At 43.0% G+C, this 21,431-nt stretch overlaps 1 protein-coding gene across 1 annotated transcript in view; it reads left to right on the forward strand.

Moving 5' to 3' along the window:
* Window positions 1–21,431, forward strand: part of DST (dystonin) — a 745,723-nt gene that overhangs the window by 286,386 nt on the left and 437,906 nt on the right. The window contains exon 8 of the mRNA XM_077290007.1: window positions 13,166–13,258. Within this exon, the coding sequence (XP_077146122.1) occupies window positions 13,166–13,258 (93 nt within the window). The remainder of the gene's footprint in view (window positions 1–13,165; window positions 13,259–21,431) is intronic.

Raw genomic sequence — 21,431 nt, forward strand, 5'->3', positions numbered from 1 at the left:
GAGCGTACGTCACACTGTTAGTGGCGTTCGCTCTTCTTTTGTAAAAAGAATAATTAGTTGCGTCATCTAATTTTTAGCGCGTTCATTAGGGGAGCGTACGTCACACTGTTAGTGGCGTTCGCTCTTCTTTTGTAAAAAGAATATAGTTGCGTCGTCTAATTTTTAGCGCGTTCATTAGGGGAGCGTACGTCACACTGTTAGTGGCGTTCGCTCTTCTTTTGTAAAAAGAATAATTAGTTGCGTCGTCTAATTTTTAGCGCGTTCATTAGGGGAGCGTACGTCACACTGTTAGTGGCGTTCGCTCTTCTTTTGTAAAAAGAATATAGTTGCGTCGTCTAATTTTTAGCGCGTTCATTAGGGGAGCGTACGTCACACTGTTAGTGGCGTTCGCTCTTCTTTTGTAAAAAGAATATAGTTGCGTCGTCTAATTTTTAGCGCGTTCATTAGGGGAGCGTACGTCACACTGTTAGTGGCGTTCGTTTTTTCTTTTGCAAAAAAAAGATTTAGTTGCGTAAGGTAAATTTATACTTTTTTTATACAAACTTATTTTTTTACATCTGATTTTTCTTTTCATCTTTTTTTCTTGTTTCTTCTACATTTTTTCTCACTACTTGTTTTTTCTCTCTGGTTATAATAAAGACTACCCTATACAAAAGCCCCACACATTACACGTGTAAAAGCACCACTTACACACACATCCCCAGGGTTTGGGAAAAAAAATGGCCCATTCGTCAACAAGGCGCTATTCATCAGAGGAGGCTTACGCCATCCTTGCGTCCGACACGGATACAGCCAGTGAGGAAGATCCCACATTCCTCTATTCCTCCTCCTCCTCCTCATCATCATCATCATCATCATCATCATCATCCTCCTCATCTGGTGAGGAAGGACCCCCAACAAGACGCCGAAGGACCCAGGCAACTCCTGCAGCAATCGATCCCGTATGGATTGCACCCCCTGAAAATTTTCAGCCCGTCATTCCGGATTTCAGCAGCAGCTCAGGAATCCAGTTTGACACGACTGGCCTCACTGAAATTGACTTCTTCAAATTCTTTTTCAGTGATGAAATAATAAATCTTATGGTGGCCCAGACGAACCTTTATGCCCATCAATTTTTCACCCAAAATCCCACGTCATCACATGCCAGATGGACCCCCGTAAATGCAGCAGAGATGATGACATTTTGGGGAATTGTGCTGCATATGGGCATAATCAAAAAGCCAGAGCTTCGGCAATACTGGAGTACTGAAATTCTCTACAGTACACCGGTATTCCGCATGGCCATGAAAAGGACACGATTTGAAGGGATCCAAAAATTTTTGCATTTCAGTGATAATGCGCAGTGTCCTCCCCGAGACGATCCAAACTTTGATCGTCTATATAAAATTCGGCCAGTGATTGAACACTTCAGCAGAAAATTTGCTGAGGCGTACACACCCCAGAGGGACATCGCTATTGATGAATCTCTGGTTCATTTCAAAGGGAGGCTAAAATTCCGACAGTACCTGCCCAGTAAGAGGTCCAGGTACGGAATAAAGCTGTACAAACTGTGCGAGAGTACCTCAGGGTACACCCACAGATTTAGGGTCTACGAGGGTAAGGACACCCAGATTAACCCTCCTGAATGCCCCCCCATCCTGGGGGTGAGTGGGAAAATTGTGTGGGAATTGCTGCACCCACTGCTGGATAAGGGTTATCACCTCTACATTGATAACTTTTACACCAGCATCCCACTCTTTAAGGCCCTCTCTGCCAGAGGTACAGCTGCATGTGGCACCGTGCGAAAAAATCAGCGTGGCCTCCCTAAGCCTCTAATTGGACAAATGCTGAGAAAAGGGGAAAGCAGAGCCAAATGCAGCGACAACATGCTGGTGGTCAAGTATAAGGACAAAAGGGATGTCCTTATCCTGACCACCATACACCGTGACAACAGCACCCTTGTCACTGTTCGTGGGACCACAACACAAGTCCCAAAGCCAGATTGTATCCTGGATTACAATCGGTACATGGGGGGTGTGGATCTCTCAGATCAGGTCCTCCAACCATACAGTGCCATGCGAAAATCTTACGTATGGTACAAAAAATTGGCTGTGCACATTGTACAGATGGCAATGTACAATGCATTTGTGCTGTTCCGATCTACAGGCAATACGGGGGGGACCTTCCTTCAGTTTCAGGAGGTAGTCATCAAGGCCCTAATGTTTGGCACACAGGGAGGTGAGGGTCCCCGTACTTCTGAATCTGATAGTGCCCGTATTGTCCCAGGTCAACATTTCCCAGGACAGGTTCCCCAAACAGCGAGGACAGGACGATCACAAAAACGGTGCAGAGTATGTTCCAAGAGGGGAATCCGAAAGGATACAATTTACCATTGTGAAACCTGCCCTGAGAAACCTGGCCTTTGCATTAAGGATTGCTTCAAAGCATACCACACGTCCACAAATTAATAAAATTAGTTTATACCCTGTTGACACAACACACTTTTATTATCTGATGTACCGAACACATCTTACACATAACACCACACTATAAATTCATACACCAGTAAAACCAAAAGAATTAAAATCAATACTATAAAACTATGCCTCTAGATATGTTCCTTCAGGGGTGTAGTTTCCAAAACGGGGTCACTGGTGAGGCACTTGGAGGTTTACGGTGCTCATCACATATCTAAATAAATTCCTTGGGAGGTACAGATTCCAAAACGGGGTCACTGGTGAGGCACTTGGAGGTTTACGGTGCTCACCACATATCTAAATAAATTCCTTGGGAGGTCCAGTTTCCAAAATGGGGTCACTGGTGAGGTACTTGGAGGTTTACGGTGCTCACCACATATCTAAATAAATTCCTTGGGAGGTCCAGTTTTCAAAATGGGGTCACTTGTGGGAGATTTCCACTGTTGAGGCACATTAGGGGCTCTGCAAACACAACATGACGGCCGCAGACCATTCCATCAAAGTCTGCAATCCAAAACGTCACTTATTCCATTCCGAGCCCCGACGTGTGCCCAAACAGTGGTTTTTCCCCACATATGGGGTATCGGCGTACTCATGAAAAATTGCACAACATCTTTTTCTGTCTATTTTGTCCTATAACCTTTGGGAAAATAAAAAAATCGTAGCTAAAAGATCATTTTTGTGGAAAAATTGTGTTTTTTTTTTTCACGACTCATTGTTATAATTTTTGGTGAGGCACTTGGAGGTTTACGGTGCTCACCACATATCTAAATAAATTCCTTGGGAGGTCCAGTTTTCAAAATGGGGTCACTTGTGGGAGATTTCCACTGTTGAGGCACATTAGGGGCTCTGCAAACACAACATGACGCCCGCAGACCATTCCATCAAAGTCTGCAATCCAAAACGTCACTTATTCCATTCCGAGCCCCGACGTGTGCCCAAACAGTGGTTTTCCCCCACATATGGGGTATCGGTGTATTCAGGATAAATTGCACAACAACTTTAGTGGTCCATTTTCTCCTTTTACACTTGTGAAGATAAAGAAATTGTTGCTAAAAGATCATTTTTGGGGAAAAAATTTGATTTTTTTATTTTCACGCCTCTATGTTCTAAACTTCTGTGAAGCACCTGGGGGTTCAAAGTGCTCACAACATAGCTAGATAAGTTCCTTGAAGGGTCTAGTTTCCAAAATGGGGTCACTTGTGGCGGTTTTCCACTGTTTAGGTACATCAGGGGCTCTCCAAACGCGACATGGTGTCCGATCTCAATTCCAGCCAATTTTGGTTTGAAAAAGTCAAATGGCGCTCCTTCCCTTCTGAGCCCTGCCGTGCGCCCAAACAGTGGTTTTCCCCCACATATGGGGTATCAGTGTATTCAGGATAAATTGCACAACAACTTTAGTGGTCCATTTTCTCCTTTTACACTTGTGAAGATAAAGAAATTGTTGCTAAAAGATCATTTTTGGGGAAAAAAATTTGATTTTTTATTTTCACACCTCTATGTTCTAAACTTCTGTGAAGCACCTGGGGGTTCAAAGTGCTCACAACATAGCTAGATAAGTTCCTTGAAGGGTCTAGTTTCCAAAATGGGGTCACTTGTGGCGGTTTTCCACTGTTTAGGTACATCAGGGGCTCTTCAAACGCGACATGGTGTCCGATCTCAATTCCAGCCAATTTTGGTTTGAAAAAGTCAAATGGCGCTCCTTCCCTTCTGAGCCCTGCCGTGCGCCCAAACAGTGGTTTTCCCCCACATATGGGGTATCAGTGTATTCAGGAGAAATTGCACAAAAACTTTAGTGGTCCATTTTCTCCTTTTACACTTGTGAAGATAAAGAAATTGTTGCTAAAAGATCATTTTTGGGGAAAAAAATTTGATTTTTTATTTTCACACCTCTATGTTCTAAACTTCTGTGAAGCACCTTGGGGTTCAAAGTGCTCACAACATAGCTAGATAAGTTCCTTGAAGGGTCTAGTTTCCAAAATGGGGTCACTTGTGGCGGTTTTCCACTGTTTAGGTACATCAGGGGCTCTCCAAACGCGACATGGTGTCCGATCTCAATTCCAGCCAATTTTGGTTTGAAAAAGTCAAATGGCGCTCCTTCCCTTCCGAGCCCTGCCGTGCGCCCAAACAGTGGTTTTCCCCCACATATGGGGTATCAGTGTATTCAGGAGAAATTGCACAAAAACTTTAGTGGTCCATTTTCTCCTTTTACACTTGTGAAGATAAAGAAATTGTTGCTAAAAGATCATTTTTGGGGAAAAAATTTGATTTTTTATTTTCACGCCTCTATGTTCTAAACTTCTGTGAAGCACCTGGGGGTTCAAAGTGCTCACAACATAGACAGATAAGTTCCTTGAAGGGTCTAGTTTCCAAAATGGGGTCACTTGTGGCGGTTTTCCACTGTTTAGGTACATCAGGGGCTCTCCAAACGCGACATGGTGTCCGATCTCAATTCCAGCCAATTTTGGTTTCAAAAAGTCAAATGGCGCTCCTTCCCTTCCGAGCCCTGCCATGTGCCCAAACAGTGGTTTTCCCCCACATATGGGGTATCGGTGTATTCAGGAGAAATTGCACAACAACTTTAGTGGTCCATTTTCTCCTTTTATACTTGTGAAGATGAAAAAATTGTTGCTAAAAGATCATTATGTGGAAAAAAAAGTTAACTGTTAATTTTTTCCTTCCACATTCCGTTAATTCCTGTGAAGCACCTGAAGGGTTAATAAAATTCTTGAATGTGGTTTTGAGTACCTCAAGGGGTGTAGTTTTCAGAATGGTGTCACTTTTGGGTATTTTAAATCCTATAAACCCCTCAAAGTGACTTCAAATGTGATGTGGTCCCTAAAAAAAATGGTTTTGTAAAGGTTGTTGCAAAAATGAGAAATCGCTGTTTAACTTTTAACCCTTATAACTCCCTAACAAAAAAAAATTTGGTTCCAAAATGTTGCTGATGTAAAGTAGACATGTGGGAAATGTTATTTATTACCTAATTTGTGCGATATGAGTCTCTAATGCAAGGGTATAAAAATTCAAAGTTTGAAAATTTCAAAATTTTCAAAATTTTCACCAAATTTCTGTTTTTTTCACAAATAAACGCAAGTAATATCAAAGAAATTTTGCCACTATCATGAAGTACAATATGTCACAAGAAAACAATGTCAGAATCAGCAGGATCCGTTGAAGCGTTTCAGAGTTATAACCTCATAAAGTGACAGTGGTCAGAATTGTAAAAATTGGCCGTGTCAGTTAGGTGAAAACAGGCTTCGGGGTGAAGGGGTTAAAAACACCATATCAATAGTGAAGTTTGGAGGTGTGAACATCATGGTGAGGGGTTGTTTTTCAGCATACGGCACTAACAAACTTCACATGATCGAAGGAAGGTTAAATGGACAAATGTACCTAGATATTCTTGATAAAATCTGCTGCCATCTACCAGAATGATGAAGATGAAACTAGGTTGGACATTTCAGCAATACAGTGATCTCAAACACAGCCAAAGAAACTCTCAGTTGGTGTCAGAGAAAGAAAATAAAGCTCCTAGAATTGCCCAGCCAATCAACTGACCTTAGTCCAGTAGAAATGTATGTATGGAAGGAGCTAAAGCTCAGAGTTTATAGAAGGAGCCCATGGAACCTACAGGATTTGAAGAGTGTTTGTGTGGAAGAATGGGCCCAAATCACACCTAAGCAATGTATGTGACTAGTTTCTCCATACAGGAAGCATCTTGAAGCTGTCACCAATAAAGGATTTTGTATGAGGCATTAAATACATTCCAGTAAGAGTGTTGAATAGTTTGTCTCTGTGTTATTTCCCATTATTACTCATAACTTAATTTATGGAAATATATGGTTTGATTTCTTTGCCTGTGTGGATAGGATGGGTTGTTACGGATACCTGGTGAGAATGTCATGTCAAAAGCATCTTTAGAAATATATTTACTTAGAACATTGGTGACATGTTCAGTACTTATTTCACCAGTTTTGTGTATGTGTGTATAAATTTACACAAATACACAGACATACATATATAACTGGACAAAAGTTTGGTAACACCGGTCCATGTAATGGTTTTCCTTGTTGCTATGCTATAAACAATGAGTAAAGAATCGTGTGAAATAAACCAGAATATCTGTTACGCCTTTGATTCCTTAAAGTACCTTCCTTTTACTTTCGTGACAGTTTTACACATTCTTGGCATTCTCTCAACCAATTGTTAAGTGTCAAGTGTTAAGCCTTCAGAAAATGTTTGTGACTATCTGGAGTGTTTTATGGAGGCTGAGTTGGTACATACTTTCATAAAGTGCTAAGCCCTATTTCAGAATATGGCAAGAACCACTCAACTAAGCAAAAAGAAATGACGGTCTATCTTACTTATTGACATGAAGGTCAGTCAATTCAGAGAATTGCTAGAACCTTGAAAGCATCCTAAAATGTGGTGTGGAAAACCTCAATCAATATGAGAAAATTGGTACTTGTGGATCGCCTTACAAAAGAAAGACCAAAATTACTTCTGCTGCAGAGGATAAGTTCAGCAGAATTACCAGCCTCAGAAACTTGAAATAGACAGCACCTCAGATAAAAGTTAGATGATGCCAAGACATAAGCAGCAGACATTTCAACATTAATTGTCCACAAGGGACTGTGAGAAGCAGGCCTTTTATAGTCGAGTTGCTGCAAATAAGCCACTACTGAGGACAACAAGCATGAAGAGATTTGTTTGGGCCAAGCAGCAAAATGACTGGAGATTAGATCAGTGGAAAACTGTACTTTGATCTGCTAAGTCAAAATTTTAGATTGTAGATAACACTCTTTGTGAGATGCAGAAAAGGTGATAGGATCGTTTCTACATGTGTGGTGCCCACCATGAAGCCTGAAGGCCGGCTAGGTATGATGGTGACGGAGTGATTTGCTGGTGACACCGTTAGTGATTTGTTCCAAAGTCAAGGCACACTCACCCAGTATGTCTGCCACAGCATTTTGCAACAACATGCACCCTGTTTAGTTTGCAAACGACAATGACCAAAAACACATGTTCAGGCTATGAATGGGCTATTTGACCAAGAAGGGGAGGGATGGAGTGCTGTGAAAGATGACATGGCTTCCATAATCACCCGACATCAACTGAGAATATGGTTTATAATGAGTTGAACCACAGAGTGAAGGTAAAGCAGCCAAGAAGTTCTCATTACCTCTAGGAACCTCTTCAAGATTGTTGGAAAGCCAGCACAGGTGGTTTCCTGTTGAAACTGCTTGAGAGAATGCCAAGGGAGTATAAGTTGTCACTATGGTAAAAGATGGTACTTTGAGGAATCTAAGGTTTAACACTATCTGGTTTGTAAACATAAGGATGAATGACCTCGGGGAGATCAAAACATCCAACACCGCGGAGACACCATCACGTGTTTCTCAACGCAGTGATCCAGAACACTGCCCCCATCCTTCAAGGGAAATATGCAAATGCATGTAGAAAAGCCGCGGAGACACCATCACCTGTTTCTCAACGCAAGGAATGAATAGCCAGGTCTTTCACCGGGAAGGAACAACCACGGGAAGGGCAGCATCCAATAAAGGAAAACCAAGGAAAACCACCTATGCCAAAACATGGTATCCATCCACAGACAGCTGTTTCGGGGTATTTGCCCCTCATCAGTGTGGAGTAGGAAACTGGCTATTAAACTATCTGGTTTGTATCACACGTTTCTTTTCTCCTTATTTCCATCTACAGGTCCTTCTAAAAAAATTAGCATATAGTGTAAAATGTCATTATTTACCATAATGTAATGATTACAATTAAACTTTCATATATTATAGATTCATTATCCACCAACTGAAATTTGTCAGGTCTTTTATTGTTTTAATACTGATGATTTTGGCATACAACTCCTGATAACCCAAAAAACCTGTCTCAATAAATTAGCATATTTCACCCGTCCAATCAAATAAAAGTGTTTTTTAATAACAAACAAAAAAACCATCAAATAATAATGTTCAGTTATGCACTCAATACTTGGTCGGGAATCCTTTGGCAGAAATGACTGCTTCAATGCGGCGTGGCATGGAGGCAATCAGCCTGTGACACTGCTGAGATGTTATGGAGGCCCAGGATGCTTCAATAGCGGCCTTAAGCTCATCCAGAGTGTTGGGTCTTGCGTCTCTCAACTTTCTCTTCACAATATCCCACAGATTCTCTATGGGGTTCAGGTCAGGAGAGTTGGCAGGCCAATTGAGCACAGTAATACCATGGTCAGTAAACCATTTACCAGTGGTTTTGGCACTGTGAGCAGGTGCCAGGTCGTGCTGAAAAATGAAATCTTCATCTCCATAAAGCATTTCAGCCGATGGAAGCATGAAGTGCTCCAAAATCTCCTGATAGCTAGCTGCATTGACCCTGCCCTTGATGAAACACAGTGGACCAACACCAGCAGCTGACATGGCACCCCACACCACTGACTGTGGGTACTTGACACTGGACTTCAGGCATTTTGGCATTTCCTTCTCCCCAGTCTTCCTCCAGACTCTGGCACCTTGATTTCCGAATGACATGAAAAATTTGCTTTCATCAGAAAAAAGTACTTGGGACCTCTTAGCAACAGTCCAGTGCTGCTTCTCTGTAGCCCAGGTCAGGCGCTTCTGCCGCTGTTTATGGTTCAAAAGTGGCTTTACCTGGGGAATGCGGCACCTGTAGCCCATTTCCTGCACACGCCTGTGCACGGTGGCTCTGGATGTTTCCACACCAGACTCAGTCCACTGCTTCCTCAGGTTCCCCAAGGTCTGGAATCGGTCCTTCTCCACAATCTTCCTCAGGGTCCGGTCACCTCTTCTCGTTGTACAGCGTTTTCTGCCACATTGTTTCCTTCCAACAGACTTACCATTGAGGTGCCTTGATACAGCACTCTGGGAACAGCCTATTTGTTGAGAAATTTCTTTCTGGGTCTTACCCTCTTGCTTGGGGGTGTCAATGATGGCCTTCTTGACATCTGTCAGGTCGCTAGTCTTAAGGTACCGTCACATTAAGCGACGCTGCAGCGATAGCGACAACGATGTCGATCGCTGCAGCGTCGCTGTTTGATCGCTGGAGAGCTGTCATACAGACCGCTCTCCAGCGACCAACGATGCCGAGGTCCCCGGGTAACCAGGGTAAACATCGGGTTGCTAAGCGCAGGGCCGCGCTTAGTAACCCGATGTTTACCCTGGTTACCAGCGTAAAAGTAAAAAAAACAAACAGTACATACTCACCTGCGCGTCCCCCAGCGTCTGCTTCCTGACACTGACTGAGCTCCGGCCCTAACAGCACAGCGGTGACGTCACCACTGTGCTTTCACTTTCACTTTAGGGCCGGCGCTCAGTCAGTGTCAGGAAGCAGACGCTGGGGGACGCGCAGGTGAGCATGTACTGTTTGTTTTTTTTACTTTTACGCTGGTAACCAGGGTAAACATCGGGTTACTAAGCGCGGTCCTGCGCTTAGTAACCCGATGTTTACCCTGGTTACCAGTGTAAAACATCGCTGGTATCGTTGCTTTTGGTGTCAAACACAACGATACACGGCGATCGGACGACCAAATAAAGTTCTGGACTTTATTCAGCGACCAGCGACATCACAGCAGGATCCTGATCGCTGCTGCGTGTCAAACTAAACGATATCGCTAGCGAGGACGCTGCAACGTCACGGATCGCTAGCGATATCGTTTAGTGTGACGGTACCTTTACCCATGATGGGGGTTTTGAGTAATGAACCAGGCAGGGAGTTTTTAAAAGCCTCAGGTATCTTTAGCATGTGTTTAGAGTTAATTAGTTGATTCAGAAGATTAGGGTAATAGGTCGTTTAGAGAACCTTTTCTTGATATGCTAATTTATTGAGACGGGTTTTTTGGGTTATCAGGAGTTGTATGCCAAAATCATCAGTATTAAAACAATAAAAGACCTGACAAATTTCAGTTGGTGGATAATGAATCTATAATATATGAAAGTTTAATTGTAATCATTACATTATGGTAAATAATGAAATTTTACACTATATGCTAATTTTTTGAGAAGGACCTGTATGTACCGTCATGGGTTTTCCTTCCTTCAGTCTAAATCTACAATGTGCACATTCCTATAAAAATAATAAAAAGCATTGCATGAATGAGTGTGTCCAAACCTGTCAGTGGTACCTCATGTAATATCTGATTTATTTTAGCTTCCTGTAGTAGCATGGTAGGGAAGTGCTGCTAATTAAAGTTGGCTCCTCAGGAGTTCAGAGCTTCACTCCGGGGCCCAGGTTGTATAACTATGGTGGCTACTGGTTGCAGTCACACCTGGGCCCTGGAACTTGGGAGGGCTGAAAAGGTCAAACTCTGATGTTTTAGTAACAGGGTAAACGCATGCTTACAGATTTCTTTTAAAGTCCTCTGACAGTTGGAGACCATTTGCAGATATTTTTGTAGTAGGTATAATACGATGCAAATTGCACCACTGGTGGTGGATCCAATAGCAGTGTCATAGTTTGCCTCTATGGTGAGTTCGCCACTACATGCAGTACGTTCTTAGATTCCCTCTAGTGGAGTCTTCAGGCTGCACAGAATACATACCGTAAGTCATCTTTATGCAAGAAATGTGAAGCTCTGTATCACATGATAATGAAGTATAGTTTAGGACAGTATACTGATCTAGTGACTACATCCTTCAGAAACAGGAAAAATATATATCTTTGTACTGTGTTAGCCACTACATAGAACAATATTAAAATTTGAGATTCCTCAGAGTTTGATGCCTTTTAATGGCTAACTGAAAAGATGGTAACAAATTGCAAACTTTCGAGACTACTCAGGTCTCTTCATCAGGGAAAGACTAATACAAAATATGAAAAGTCATATATTTGTACATATCAGGGCACAGGAATAATGCCACAAATAAGACAAGTGACGTGAAGCTGAACTATCAGTATGGGAGAGGGAGAAGCAGTTGTGGCAGTAAATATTGGAATAGTTCCTAGATAAGGAGCATCGGAGCACATCAAACACTGCCTGCCGAGCAGAGCTGGGCAGATTCCCACTACACCTCGCAATCCAGAAGAAGGCGCTATCATTCAAGGCTCAACTACAAAGTAGTAGTCCCAGCTTCTACCATCAAAGCCTTACTACACCAGGAACCATCCCAATCAAAGTATTCAAAGCCAACCTGACCAAGCCATCAACCTACATGGCCTGACAAAAGACGAAATCCGGAAGATGGTACACGAAGTCAGAGAGGAATATCTCAGCATCTGAAGGAATGACATAAACAAATCCCAGAAACTGACGATATACCAGAACCTACAGAGGGAGTACAAACTGACCCCATATCTAGAGAAACTAGAAAACCCCAGAGAGCGACAGATCCTGAGCCGGTACAGACTGAGCTCCCGCAGCCTACTCACCGAATCCGGGGCGGCACCAACAGAACTACAAGCCCCGAGAGAGCAGCCTCTGCCAGCAGTGCCCCCAGGAGGCCGTGGAGGACGAGGCCCATTTCCTGCTGAGGTGCCCCAAATACTCTGGAGTGAGGGATACTCGCTTCAAGAGATTGTTTGATCTCCTTCCAGACTTCACCGCCATGAAGGAGGAAGAGAAACTGACGATAATACTGGGGGAAGAGGAAAGTGAAGCGGCCATAGCAACGGAATATGTCTGTGCCTGCCACAGACTAAGAGGAGACTGATATGTCATGGACTTCTATACCCCACCCTGGACATGTCCCTGTCCCCAGACAAAGAGGAGCCTGATATGTCATGGACCTCTATACCCCACCCTGGACATGCCCTAGCCTCTAAAAGGAGCCTGATATATCCTGGACCTCTATATGTGTACCTACCCCCGTCCCCCTATTTTTACCATTTTCTTTTGCAAGGCTAACATGTACTTAGTCTTGCCAATAATGCTCATTTGAATTTGATAAGGAATGTGAAAGTGTTATTGTCCTGTGATTGAGGTCTGGTCGGATTGTGATACCCCCAAATGGTCTGAGGAGCACATCCCTTATTAGTTGATATAGAAAGACATAAATCCATGCAACACATTCATTCCTGCACTGTGTCAGAGGTAGTCATAAATTTATACTCCCAATTTTTTCTGTCTCTCTAAAGGAACTTCTGACAATGATTCTTCTTAGATTTAGGGGCTGCCTAAAACACAGAAGTGGGGTGGATCTTTAAATATGGATTGTAGTTGGGCATCTTTTTGTAGTAAAGGTTGTAGTTTCAGTGCAGCTCCCCTGAGCACCTCTAGATTTGGATTGTAGGTGAATACTAGAGATACACGGTTGCTTTCTTCTTTACCTTTGTAATGTAGAAGATGACTCCTTGATATTCTGGTGGCTCTTGTAATCTGGTTTTCTGGTTGTTCTTAGATGGTAGTCCTGGTTCAAAAAGGTCTTTCTGATGCCACCACGGTGTTTGTCTCTGTCCATAGGGTCTTTGTCCTGAGAAGTCTCGAAAACTTGTGGTTTGCTCCTATCTTTCAGTTAGCGATTAAAGGTATCAACCATTGAGGTCTCTCAAATTGTAATATTTTTGTCCATCCTTCAGAGTAACACAGGCTTTATACTTATATGTACAGTAAGTATATGATACTCTAGTTAGGCTATGGACGGGGTATAACCATGTAACTATGATGCCCATTATCGGCAAAATGTTTGGTCCCTGTATCTAGTTATAAGCTGATTGTACCTTCCATTGACAGTTACACTTTATTGCAGGTGAAATTAGTGAATATAAGAAATGACGACATAACAGATGGGAATCCCAAATTGACTTTGGGCTTAATATGGACCATCATTCTGCACTTTCAGGTAGGACATTACTATACCATCATAATGCTTGTTTATAAAGCCTTGAACTTTTTTTTTCTCCTAAAGAATCGCTACATCAGAAAAAGGGTTTATTTTAATATCTTCCTTTTTTTGTATCTGGGTAATTTTTATTGCAAGCCCTGTCTAAAATAAAATTCACTTGGTTTACTAGTTTACCCATCACTGTTTTACAAAGGATCTGTCAGCAGGTTGTTGCAATGTATTCTGAGAGCACAATAATATAGGAGCAGTGACCCTGATTACAACAATGTGTCACTTACTGTGCTGTGTTTTTGTGTTTCAATACAATCAGTGTTTTATCAGTAGGTGATTATCACTACAGGACAACGTGGCGCATCCACCCCTGATTAGCAGCTGTCACTGTACACCGCTGTGATGTGGGTACGGTCATATACAGTTCAATAACTGAGCTCTGCTAGATCTGCAGCAGTCAAAACTGTGACTCTATTATAACGGCTGCACTCAGTAAACTAAGTGATACATCGCTGTAATCAGGGTCTCCGTCCCTACGTCATGGTGCTGCCAGATTACATAGCAAAAACCTGCTGTAAGATTCCCTTTAGGCCTCAATCACACATTCATGTTTAAAACACATATGTGAAAAATGGCACCGTTTTGGATCAGTGTGTCATCAATGTTTTTCACAGATGGATAAAGAAATAAATAAGTTACAAAACTTCTCCTATCCTTTCCATTGTTAAGTACGTACAGCACATGAGTGCCATGCCTGTATCTGTGCTGTACATGTTTTCTCACAAACCCATTGATTGGCACTTTTCATCCATGCTGCCGGAAAAAAAGCGGACATATCTCTGTGTGTTTTGGACGGACACTCGGTCCTTGACATGTGAACAGCAGCATAGATTATAATAAGTGCATGTTGTATCCATGAAGAAAAACGGATACAAGAACATCTGAATTACGCCATAAATTTATATTTTGTTCAGTAGCCAGACAAGCATTTTCTTGCATGTTTCTGGACAATATGTGGTACCACGGGTTCCTTCCTGTGTAGTTAGAAGAAACAGTTGGATAGAAAGTAGCTTTCCTATTTTATTTTTTTTTAAACTGTACATTTATATTAACGTTTTACAAATTTTTAACAAATGGACATGAGGACAGACAGATATATACCAAAACATATGAGATTAGAGAAATTACAATGACAAGGTATTGTGAGAACAGGAGAGGGCGAAGCTCCCTTTTATAAAAGGACACCCATGAGTAAATTATACAATGGAACATTGAGAACCGGCTATGCCAAGCCAAACTAGGCACCCATATTCCCATATCATACCCTATCTAAGATCATCATCCCACAATGAACAGACAAAAACAAATACAAAATGTCCTGAATGAAATGGGGATAAACCTCAAATAGACAGACAAAAAGGACAAGACATGCATATCAAGAAAGGGAAAGGGAGTGATACAGGATCCAAACAGGAGACCAAATATATGAAAGCTGCTCTAACCACTTCTCTGAGCCCAGAAGTAATCCCACGGGCTCAGTTGGAGCCAAAACCATCCACTCTCGCTCCCAATAGAGCCGTCATATATTCCATCCTACGAATGTCATTAATTCTATTCAACAAGTGCTGCTGTGAAGGAGGCGAAGTCTGCTTCCAGTTAAGAGCGATCAAACACCTCGCCGCTGTAAGGATCTATATATATAATTGTCTAAGGGGTACTTCCGTCTTTCTGTCTGTCTGTCTGTCTTTCTGTCGGCAACTTCCGTCACGGAAATCCCACGTCGCTGATTGGTCTCGCCAGCTGCCTGTCATGGCTGCCGCGACCAATCAGCGATGGGCATAGTCCGATTAGTCCCTCCCCCTACTCCCCTGCAGTCAGTGCCCGGCGCCCGCTCCATACTCCCCGCAGTCAGTGCCCGGCGCCCGCATACTCCCCTCCACTCACCGCTTACGCAGGGTTAATGTCAGCGGTAACGGACCGCGCTATGCCGCGGGTAACGTTACCGCTGCTATTAACCCTGTGTGTCCCCAACTTTTTACTATTGACGCTGCCTATGCAGCGTCAATAGTAAGAACATCTAATGTTAAAAATAATAAAAAAAACAAAAAACCTGCTATACTCACCCTCCGTAGTCCGATGATGTGCTCGCGCCGGCCGCCATCTTCCGTTGCCAGAGATACTTTGCGAAATTACCCAGAAGACTTGGCGGTCTCGCGAGACCGCTAAGTCTTCTGGGTAATTTCGCAATGCATCCTGGGAACGGAAGATGGCGGCAGCCGCGCGCACATTGCCAGCGCGCCGTTGGATCCCAGGAGGTGAGTATGTAACTTTTTTAATTTTAATTCTTTTTTTTAACAGGGATATGGTGCCCACACTCCTGTATACTGCGTGGGCTGCGTTATATACTACATGGCTGCTATATACTACGTGGGCAGTACTATATACTACATGGCTGCTATATACTACGTGGGCAGTACTATATACTACATGGCTGCTATATACTACGTGGGCAGTACTATATACTACATGGCTGCTATATACTACGTGGGCAGTACTATATACTACATGGCTGCTATATACTACGTGGGCAGTACTATATACTACATGGCTGCTATATACTACGTGGGCAGTACTATATACTACATGGCTGCTATATACTATGTGGGCAGTACTATATACTACATGGCTGCTATATACTACGTGGGCAGTACTATATACTACATGGCTGCTATATACTATGTGGGCAGTACTATATACTACATGGCTGCTATATACTACATGGGCAGTACTATATACTACATGGCTGCTATATACTACGTGGACAGTACTATATACAGTACTACATGGCTGCTATATACTACTTGGGCAGTACTATATACTACATGGCTGCTATATACTACTTGGGCAGTACTATACACTACATGGCTGCTATATACTATGTGGGCAGTACTATATACTACGTGGGCAGTGTTAGATACTGCGTGGCTGCTATATACTACGTGGCCAGTGTTACATACTATGTGGCCTGTCTTTTGTACTGCGTGGGCTGTGCTATATATTGCGTGGCCTGTGTTATATACTACGTCACCTGTGTTATATACTACGTGGCTGCTATATACTGCGTGGCCTGTGTTATATAGTGCTTGGGCTGTGTTATATACTGTTTGGGCTGTGTTATATATTGCGTGGCCTGTATTAACGCATCGGGTATTCTACAATATGTATGTATATAGCAGCCACATACTATATAGCACAGGCCACGTACTATTGGTCTGCTATATACTACATGGCTCCTATATACTACGTGGCCTGTGCTATATACTATGTGGCTGCTATATACATACATACATATTCTAGAATACCCGATGCGTTAGAATCGGGCCACCATCTAGTATGTAATAACAGCTTAGCTGAATTTTTCCCCATCCCCTTAGGGGAAAAATTTAACAGATAAATAGTCGGGTCAAGCCCCACCTCAACATACAGAACCCTGGAGATTAACAGTCTCACTTCCTCCCAAAAACCTGTGATCACCGGACGTGACCAAAAAATATGGTATTGAGTGCCCATATCAGAGCCACAACTCCAACACAAGTTTGAGATTGAGTGGTTCAGCCTGTGGAGGAGATCAGGGGGTGATACCAGAGCATCAGTATTTTACCCTGATTCTCCTTATTTAGAGTGCAAATAGAGGATTTGGCCGCTTTTTCCCAAATTTGCCAGCTTTGAGGTGATAACCCCCGTCTCAAAATAGACTCCCAATGTTTTATTTGTTGACCTTCCTGAGGAAGACCAAGGATCTTATATATGAGATTTGTCCTTTAGTCGACGGCCCTCTACTGCAATTCCTTTCAAAGTCAGTCGGCAAAGAGACCATTGAAAGTCCATAAAGCGAAGAAGCAAAGTGCTTGATCTGTAGATACTGATAGAACTCTTTATTAGCGATAGCAAATTTGGACTTAACAGCATCAAACGTAAACGTTTCCCAATCTACCAGATCCGCAAATCTAAATAGTTCCACGGAGGTCCAGGGGTGAGCCATCACATGATCTATACTATCTACTATATAATTGTCTAAGGGTCACTTCCGTCTTTCTGTCTGTCTGTCTTTCTGTCTGTCTGTAACGGAAATCCCAAGTCGCTGATTGGTCATGGCTGTTTTGCAGCGAACAATCAGCGACGGGCACAGTCCGGCAGCAAAATGGCCGCTCCTTACTCCCCGCAGTCAGTGCCCGCTCCATAATTCCCTCCAGTCAGCCCTCACACAGGGTTAATGGCAGCGTTAACGGACTGCGTTATGCCACGGTGTAATGCACTCCGTTAACGCAGCTATTAACCCTGTGTGACCAACTTTTTGCTATTGATGCTGCGTATGTGGTAGATGGTTAAACACAGCAAGTCTTCCAGGTCCTGAAGCAGCAAAACAGCCCTAGACCATCATACTACTACCACCATATTTTACTGTTGGTATGATGTTCCTTTTCTGAAATGTTGTTTTACTTTTACGCCAGATGTGATAGGACATAGACCTTCCAAAAAGTTTTGTCTCGTCAGTCAACAGAACATTCTCCCAAAAGTCTAGGGATCATCAAGATGTTTTCTTGCAAAACCGAGATGAGCTTTTATGTTCTTATAGCTCAGGAGTGGTTTTCATTTTGGAACTCTGCCATGGAGGCCATTTATTCCCAGTCTCCTTCTCATGGTGGAGTCACTCCTGGGAAGGGTCACCACTGTTCAATGTTTTTGCAATCTGTGGATAATGGCTCACTGCGGTTCGCTGGAGTCCCAAAGCTTTAGAAATGGCTTTATAACTTTTTCCAGACTGATAGATCTCAATTACTTTGCTTCTCATTTGTTCCTGGATTTCTTTGTATCACAGCACGATGTCTAGGTTTTTAGGATCTTTTGGCCTAGTTCACTTTGTCAGGCAGGTCCTATTTAAGTGATTTCTTGATCAGCTTCCCATAGATGTGATAAACCACAGTTATGTTTTATGAGGGACGGGAATCACTTTTCACACAGAGCTCTGTAGGTTTGGAATCCTTTTTCCTTTAATGTTAAAGACCTGCATTTAAAACTGACTGTGCTTTGTGTTTACTTGTTGTGTCTTTCTCTAATATTTACATTTGTTTTGTGATCTAAAACACTTACGTGTGACAAACATGCAAAAGAATAGGAAATCGGCAAGGGGGCAAGCACTTTTTCATACAACTGGTGCATGTACATCACATAGGAGACACCGAAACTGCTGTATATAAATCACATAGGAAACACTGCACATGGTGCATATACATCACATACGAGACACTGGGATTGGAGTATATAAATCACATAGGAGATACTGCAGTTGGTGTATACATTACATAGGAGACAGTGGGGCTGGTGTATATACTTTACATAGGAGACAATGTGGCTGGTGTATATATCACAGAGGGTACAGTGGTGCTGGTGTATATAAATTAGACAGGAGACAGTGGGGATTGGCATACATTGCAAAGGTGACAGTGAGGCTGGTGCATACATTACATAGGAGACAATGAGGCTGGTGCATACATTACATAGGAGACAGTGGGTCCGCTATATATAAATCACAAAGGGGACAGTGAGGTGGTGTATATAAATTACATAGGAGACAGCGGGGCTAGTGCATGCATTACATAGGAGAGTGAGGCTGGTGCATACATTACACAGGAGACAGTGAGGCTGGTGCATATATTACATAGGAAACAGTGAGGCTGGTCCATGCCATATGTAGGAGACAGTGGCCCTGGTGTATACACATCACAAAGGTGACTGTGGGGCTGGTGGGTATACGTTACATAGGAGACAAAGTGGCTGGTGCATACATTACATAGAAAACAAAGGGGCTGGTGCATACATCATAAAGGATGCAATACAGCTGCTGGCTTCATCATCAGAGGGTCAGGAGTGCAGCGCTAGTTAACTCCGTCCACAAAAGACCGTCCTGAGGTTGGCACTGTGTCAGGACATAATCCGTCATTGCATTCTCCACAGCATTCAGTGGTGAACCCAGCGTGTGCATTCTCACAGTGTAGGGAGGAATTAAATTGCCAGCAGCCAAAGCACTGTAGTCCCTGGGAATCTGCCCCCTGGCTGGAGGTTCCCTACTCCTGCCTTACATAAACAGCATAGTCTAATGACTGGTCCGCATTAAAGAAAATATAATGCATCAAGAAAAATGTTGAAGATGCTCAGTGCATTCTAGTCCTGCAAAATGTTGTATACATATATTTAAATACTATTAAAACATGTATCCCTTGTCCAAAGAATACAACATAGAGTACTAAAATGGTTATGAGTAAAGATGAAAATTGACTTTTGTCCTCAAATTGTGGCTTATTATAGGGGAACTTTACATGAGTATGCAATTTTTCTTAATTTGCTCTAAGAATGACACATCAGCTTTGAAGTCCTTAAAAACCTCCCTGATATTTTCTGCAGTCTGAAGAATATCCACTAGATGTCAGCACTAGCAACAGCTTCATCTTTCTCACTCTGTTTCAGTTCACAAAGCAATATAATAAAATATTAAAGGGAATCTGTCCATAAAACCAACCCTCCTAAGCCATTTATATGGGCATATGAAGCTGAATAAACTGATACAGTTACATATGTGATCTAATGTCTTAGAAAAAATCATGTTAATCTTAATATGTGAATGAGCTATTATATCTGCATAGATCTACCTGAGAATCTAACCCAGAGCTCATTTTAATTGAAAGTGGCATTACCAGTGTGTGTGACAAGTAATGTCTGCTCTCCTGATCTACATGTCTCACACTGGTATCACCCAATCACCCACTTTAATTTAAAATACGCTCGGGAGGCAGATTCTCAGGGAGCCCAAAGATCTTAACAGCTTATTTACTTATTGAGAAAAATGGGGATTTTTGTGGAATAAGACATCAGATTACAGATATCAAGATATCAACTACCGTATTTTTTGGACTATAAGGCACAGCGGACCATAAGACCCACCTAAGTTTTAGAGGAGGGAAATAGAAAAACGATTGAAGCAAAAAAGGTGGTCAGTTCTGTACTAATATCCCTCATCCTGGTATATATATATCCCCAATCCAGTGATACTTGGCCCCCTCGTCACCTTGCTGGTATACATGGTCCCCTCATTCGCATCCTAGTATTCATGGCCCCTCATCCCCATTCTGGTATACATTGTCCCCTCACCCCCATCCTGGTTTACATGGCCCCCTCATTCCTATCCTGGTATACATTATCCCCTCATCCCCATTCTGGTATACATTCTCCCTTCATCCTCATCCTGGTATACATGGCCCGCTCATTGCTATTCTGGTATGCATGGCCTGCTCATCCCCATCCTGGTATACATGGCCCCCTCATCCCCATCCTGGTAGGTATGGCCCCCCCATTGCTATCCTGGTACACATTGTCCCCTCATCCCCATCCCGGCATGCATGGCCCCCTCATCCCCATCCTGGTATGTATGGCCCCCCATTGCTATCCTTGTATACATTGTCCCCTCATCCCCATCCTGGCATGCATGGCCCCCTCATCCCCATCCTGGCATGCATGGCCCCCTCATCCCCATCCTGGCATACATGGCCCCCTCATCCCTATCCTGGTATGCATGGCCCCCTCATCCCTATCCTGTATGCATGGGCCCCATCCCCATCCTGGTATGCATTGCCGCCATCAGAAAAACATAAAAAAAGAAAAAAAATTCTACTTACCTTCTCTGCGCTCCCTCGCAAGATCCTGTTCTAATGCCAGCAGCTGATTTTTGCTTGGAAGCCAAGGACACCTGCTGGAATACGAACTGCTCCCCACTCCCAGGACTATGGCTGTGTGGAGCAGTGAACATTAATTTCTCTTTAGTAGCAGGAACACTGCAGCAACTGGGTGCTCACGTGTGCCCTCTACTAAAGTGAATGAATATTCACTGCTCTCCAGTCCCATGGATGTTATTCATTAATTCATATTAATTCTCTTAAATTGCGGACACACGTGAGCAGACAGGCTTTGCAGGAAGCCAGCAGTTGCTTCTGTGCCTGCTATTAAATATCAATGAATATTCACTACTCCACACGCCCATGGGAGTGGATAGCAATGAATGTTCATTCCCTTTAGTAGCGGTCGCACGTGAGCACTCAGGTCACAGGAGGCAGGAGCCGGCGGCTGC

The sequence above is a fragment of the Ranitomeya variabilis genome, chromosome 2 (assembly GCF_051348905.1).
Source record: "Ranitomeya variabilis isolate aRanVar5 chromosome 2, aRanVar5.hap1, whole genome shotgun sequence".
Classification (NCBI taxonomy): Eukaryota; Metazoa; Chordata; class Amphibia; order Anura; family Dendrobatidae; genus Ranitomeya; species Ranitomeya variabilis.